General features: G+C 47.9%; 1 protein-coding gene across 1 annotated transcript in view; it reads left to right on the forward strand.

The window, feature by feature from the left end:
• Positions 1–236: 236 nt before the first annotated feature.
• The window catches only part of E2f8 (E2F transcription factor 8), a 16233-nt gene continuing 10689 nt past the window's right edge, over positions 237–5780 (forward strand). Inside the window, exons 1-4 of the mRNA XM_029560550.1 lie at positions 237–741; positions 1071–1208; positions 3135–3413; positions 3753–3950. Of these exons, the coding sequence (XP_029416410.1) occupies positions 1194–1208; positions 3135–3413; positions 3753–3950 (492 nt within the window). The 5' untranslated portion in view covers positions 237–741; positions 1071–1193. The remainder of the gene's footprint in view (positions 742–1070; positions 1209–3134; positions 3414–3752; positions 3951–5780) is intronic.

The raw sequence follows: 5780 nt of genomic DNA on the forward strand, positions 1-5780 counted from the left end.
CTCCGCGCCGGCGGGGGAGGGGCGCGCCGCGGTTCCGGGCGCGGGTTTGCCCGCGCTCCAGCTCCGCGCAGCTCGGGGGCGGTGCCCGCCGCGGCCCGGCTTTCCGCGCCAAATTTTTAAATCGAAGGCGGAAGGTCCGGCCCCGCCCCGGGGAGCTACAGCCAATCTCGGGGCCGCGGCCGGCGCGCTGATTGGACGGGAGGCGTCACCCTGGAAACCGGGAGGATGCTGTCCGGGAACTGTCGAGCGCGGCGCGGACCGGCCGCCCCCGGGGAGGCCGCACGGTTGGGCGGGAGGAGGAGCGAGTGCGCCCCGCGCGGAGCGGGCGACGCGCAGGGCTGTACCTGGCTGCCCGGCCGAGCCTCGGGGTGGGGTGCAGCCTTCGCAGGTGGGGTGCAGCCTTCGCAGGTGGGGTGCAGCCTTCGCAGGTGGGGTGCAGCCGCCGCCCGTCTGGCCCACCTGGTGCTCTGCCTCTGCCTGGGACGTCGGGAAGGGGGGGGACCTTCACGTGAGTCTCTGTTTAAATGCCCCGCGGCCCGCGGAGAACCCGAGGGCTGAATCTGGAAGTCTGCTATGCGGCAGCTTCCCAGGGCTTTCCTGCTGAGCAGGTGCACGCGTGTGCGAGGCGGGGCTTGTCAGCCTGTCCTCGGTGCGCGGCGGGCGTTCCAGCACCTGGGGTGGTGTGTGCTCAGCGAGGACCCGGGCTCGTGCGCTGCGTCCGGAGCCCCGATGGGTGCACAGGTGGGTGCTTGCTACAGTGTACTGGTCGGGGTCGGAGCGTGGCCGCCTTCCCTAAGGTGGGAGAGGGCTGTCACGCGAGTGGTGTTTGCCTGAGGTCTCCTGGCAGCAGACTGGCTTGACGGAGGACTTAGACCAGTTAGTTCCTTCACGTTCCCTGCCTAGGGGAGTCTCTCTCTCTCTCTCTCTCTCTCTCTCTCTCTCTCTCTCTCTCGGTCGGGGATAAATCTAGTTTGCCATTTTTCGTTTCTTTGTTTTAGTGGCTGCTTGTATTCGTGAAGGAATGAACTTTCAGCGGGTCTTGTTCTTATTTTTCTCTTTCCTTTTTTAAGGTTATTAAAAAATTTTAATAGACTTGATTGGAGTACTTGAACCAGTGGATCTTGGAGAGAAACTCCGGATTTTGCGTTTAAAAAGAAAAAAAAAAAACACTAAATGTTTGAGAAATTGACGGAATGGAGAATGAACAGGTATTTAACCTCCTATTCAGTCCAGCAGCATCTGGCTTGATGCCATCACTGTTCTCATTTCCTACTGTCCTGAATGTCCCGTTTTTGGTTAAAATAGCAATCCAGAAGGAAGGAAAATTTAACTTTTTTGAAGAGAGATAGGGTTGTCCAGGGTTAAGTAATCTTAATTTTTCTGTTTCAGTAGTTTGGTAGAAGTTTCAGATAAACAGAAAAGGGCATTTTTAGTACTTTTAAGAAATAGTAATGTATGTTGTGTTAAAATCTGTGTGATTCTTGAACCATTGGAATTCAGAAAGGGAACTTGACATAATTTGATATTGGCTTTCTTTTAAGATAATATTCTACTAAACTGTCAACAATAGTAGGCCTTGGATGCTATTTTAAACGAATATTTTGTAAAATTACAGATTTGTTAGTGGGGGTATCCAGACTGGTATTTTGATCCATGAAAAGTTTCTGAAGATTTTAGATGTTACTTAAATACTACTTGCAGTCTTCACAAAAGCCCCATCCTTGGGTTAACACCTCCTGAGCACACATAAGAGGCCCATGCTGGACTAAGAGGGTCCAGATGCCAGCCTGGTGCACCCCGCCCCCTGCCCCAGCCTGTGTCCCATTCTGCCAAGTACAATGTAGCTTCGGTAAAAGTACGCATGGAAAAGCACTTGACAGATCCTTAGGTTTCACAGACATGTAACATAGCACCCATTATCCATGTTCCTAAAGTTACTGAGAAAATACCAGGTCTCTCTGTTCCTTCATGTGTTGCCAGTCAAGTGTTTGTCTTTAACATAAACACGTGTGGAGTCTCTAGTGTCAACGTGGAAAGAGCTCCATGTTTTAGTCTTATTTGTGAACTGCTGTCAACTCACCCCTTCCATCTCAAAGGCAGGAGCTAGCTTTGCAGCTATAAGCTGCTTTCTTCCCTCCACCGCATTCTCTGCATCTGCAGAAAGTGAAGGTGGATGTCAAAAGCAGATTTTTCTGGTCAGAAGCCCTGCTTGTAAGTGTAAGACCTTTCCGGATAAGTCTAACTATATGACCTCCATCACCTTGGTCTGCTTAGCCATGTTTCCTGTCAGGTCAGTGCTGTTATACCGAGCAGCTCCTACTACAGTCACTCTGCTAGGTGGACAGTAGTTCTGGGCCTTACTTTGTGTAGTGTCAGGAGTAGTCTGCTTCTAGGGTTTGGGATTTCTTAAAATGATTGGTTCTGCTATGAGAAATGAGTGAAGGGTGTATGTGAACTCTAACCTATCTTTACAACTGTTCTATTTCAAAACATAGAGTTTAAAAATGAAGCCTTTTTAAAATATTTTGTTTTATGTGTATGAGTGTTTTGCCTTCATATACGTAAGGGCATCTGTGTTGTGCAAAGCCTGAGGAGGCCAGAAGAGGGCGTTGTATGTCCTGGAACTGGAGCTATGGATGGTTGTTAGTCACCATGTGGGTGCTGGGAATCAAATCTGAGTCCTCTGCAAGAGCAGCCAGTGCTCTTAACTGCTAAACCATCTCTCCAGCCCTGAAGTAATATAAATTATTAAAATTGGGTCATGAGGTAAAAACATTTAAATCCATGTTTTTTGCCACATTAAAAGTGGGAAGTTTAGCTATTAAGATGCCCATTAGCAGCCAGATGTGGTGGCACATGCCTGTAATCCCAGCACTACAGATGCTGAGGCAGGAAGACTGACTTCAAGGCCAGCCTATTGCTACACAATAAAGTCCAGACCAGCTGGAATACATAGTGAGGCTTTGTCTCGAACAAACAGAAAAGGAAATTAAAAGTCAAACAACCACTGGAATATACATAATTTAACCTACTTTGCAATGTCATTAGGCATTTTCTTTCCAGAGTCAATTATGAAGTTAAAAAGGATAATTTCTATTTTATAATGAACTGAATTGTTTTCTTCTTTTGAACAGGAAAACCTCTTTATTGAGCCACATAAAAGGGGACTGATGAAAACCCCCCTGAAAGAGTCCACGAAGCCCAACTTGGTGCTGGCGGAGATCCAGCCTGACCTGGGCCCTTTAACCACGCCCACCAAGCCCAAGGAAGTCTCCCAGGGAGAGCCATGGACACCCACAGCCAACCTGAAAATGCTTATCAGTGCAGTGAGCCCAGAGATCCGTAGCCGAGACCAGAAAAGGGGACTGTCTGACAACCAGAGTGGATTGCCTGAGGCCAGAGACTGTTTTCATGTAGGTTTATACAAGACTGGGTGGAGACTGGGGGATTTGCGGGAGAGGGATCAGGTGAAGGTGTGGTCCAAGGGCCAGCTATCAGGAACATCGCCATAACCCTGCCATGGACCTGCAGAGTTGAAGGTGAGTTTGCACCCTTCAGACACAGCACTGGGTATTCTGACCCATGAGTGATCTTCCTCCCAGGCTTCCCTATGGGACTGTTCTTAGTCCAGCCCTGATTCTGCAGCTCTCCAAGCTCCATGTGTGGGTAAGAGCTGTTAGTCATGGAACACAAACTAATAAATCTGTCAAACTTTATTTCAGAACAACGCATTATTACCTTTTCCTTTGTAGGAACACTTATCTGGAGACGAATTTGAGAAATCCCAGCCAAGTAGGAAGGAGAAAAGTTTGGGATTGTTGTGCCATAAGTTCTTAGCAAGGTATCCTAAATACCCCAACTCTGCGGTGAATAACGACATCTGTCTTGATGAAGTGGCAGAGGAGCTTAGTAAGTACGCAAAAAGTGGGCCGAAATGGTTAATCATTAAAGTGACTGTGTGGACTTAACTCCTTCAGACCCAGGCTCACATAGCCAGCTCTTCATAAGAGATACAAATACTGCCACATGAAAATTAGAAGTCTCTACAGTCCTATTAACTTAAGAATAACTGAATCTTAGGAGAAAATGACAGTTTGCTTCCGGTTTCTGGCTATCTCTGAGGCTGTACAGGAAGGAAATGTTACTTTATGACTTGTTTCACAAACAGCCATGACTCTTCACCCCTGCCCTCCCCTTGAGGAGTCAGTGTTGTCACAGTTACTTAGAGGGCAGACTTCTGTGAGTGGACCCAGGGCTAGTGTGCTCTCTGCCTCTCAGCCATTGAGCACTGAGGACCAACAGGTTTTTAGGTTATTTTGTCTTTGGCAAAAGTTAAGGGTGTTCTAGCCTCTCATCGTCCGCTCTGTTGACCTAAATCTAGTTACAGCTAAAGGGAGCCTGGCAAAGGCAGGGTATCTGAAATCATGAAAATATCTGTGTTTGCGAGTGTGGGTGCGTGCGTGCGTGCGTGTGTGTGTGTGTGTGTGTGTATGTGTGTGTGTCTTTGTTCAAATGTGTGCATGTGGGGGCCAGAGGTCCACTTTGGGTGTCATTCCTCAGGTGCCGTCCACCTTGGTTTTTGAGACAGTCTCTCACTGGGGTTATGATAGGCTGGCTGAGCAGTGAGCCCTGGGATATGCCTGTCTCCACTCCCCAGTACTGGAACTATGCCTAGCTTTCTATATGGGTACTAATCTCACCATCATTAATAGTAGGCAGAATGTAGGTACATTTGTGTTTTTGATGTGTTCTTAAGAAACACTGTGGATCTTGCACCTCTCTGGAATCTCAGCATTTTAAATTTATTTTTATTTTATGAATATAAATGTTATGCCTGCCTATATATAAGTGCACCTATGTCATGCAACCCTTGTACAGAGGACAGAAGAAGGCATCAGATCCCCTGAGACTGGAGCTCTGGACAGTTGTTAACTGCTACTTGGGTGCTGGGATTTGAACACAGGTCTTCTGCAGGAGTAACCAGTGCTCTTAACTGCTAAGCCGTCTCTCTAGCCCCAAATTTCAGCTTTTTAAAAAAATGTATTTGTCTGTGGGGGTGGGGGGGATATCTGTGGGGGGGATGCCACATGTGTCCAGGTACCAAGAAGCCTGAAGAGGGTATCGGATCTGGAACTGGAGTTACAGGCAGTTGTGAGCTGGTTGACATTGGGTGCTGGGAACAACACAGGCCCTTTGGAAGAATAGCAACTGCTCTTAACTTCTGAGCCATCTCTCCAGCCCCAAATCTCAGCATTTTATACCTATGATGTGATTGTTATAGGCAAGGGCGTAACGCGGGAGAGGACTAAGGAACGGGTTCCGGATCCTGGTACTTGTATTAGAGACTTAGTCTTGCCACTTGCTAGCCATGCACTGAGGTGTCTGAGCTTTTCTGTCCTCATCACTAAAGTGCAGATCACAGTGCCCACCACACCACAGATGAAGGTAAATGTGTTCTAAATGACATAGTATAAAGCCACTATTTTAAATAGCATCATTCATCTCTCTCTCTTTCTCTCTCTCTCTCTCTTTTTTTTTTTTTTTTTTTTTGAGGCGCATCTCCCTGTAGCCCCCAGCTGGCCTGGAACTTGCTATTTAGACCAGGCTGGCTCAATCTCACAGAGATCCACCTGCCTCTGCCTCCCAAGTGCTGGGATTAAAGTCTGTCTTTCTCTGTGAACAGGGCCATGTCGTTCTTGATTTCCTACTGCTTGTTTCTTATGGAGAGGCATCTTAGTGGTTAAGAGCACTGGCTGCTCTTGCAGAGGACCTGAGTTTGA

Source organism: Nannospalax galili, unplaced genomic scaffold, assembly GCF_000622305.1.
Source record: "Nannospalax galili isolate Female #2095 unplaced genomic scaffold, S.galili_v1.0 scaffold310, whole genome shotgun sequence".
Lineage (NCBI taxonomy): Eukaryota > Metazoa > Chordata > Mammalia > Rodentia > Spalacidae > Nannospalax > Nannospalax galili.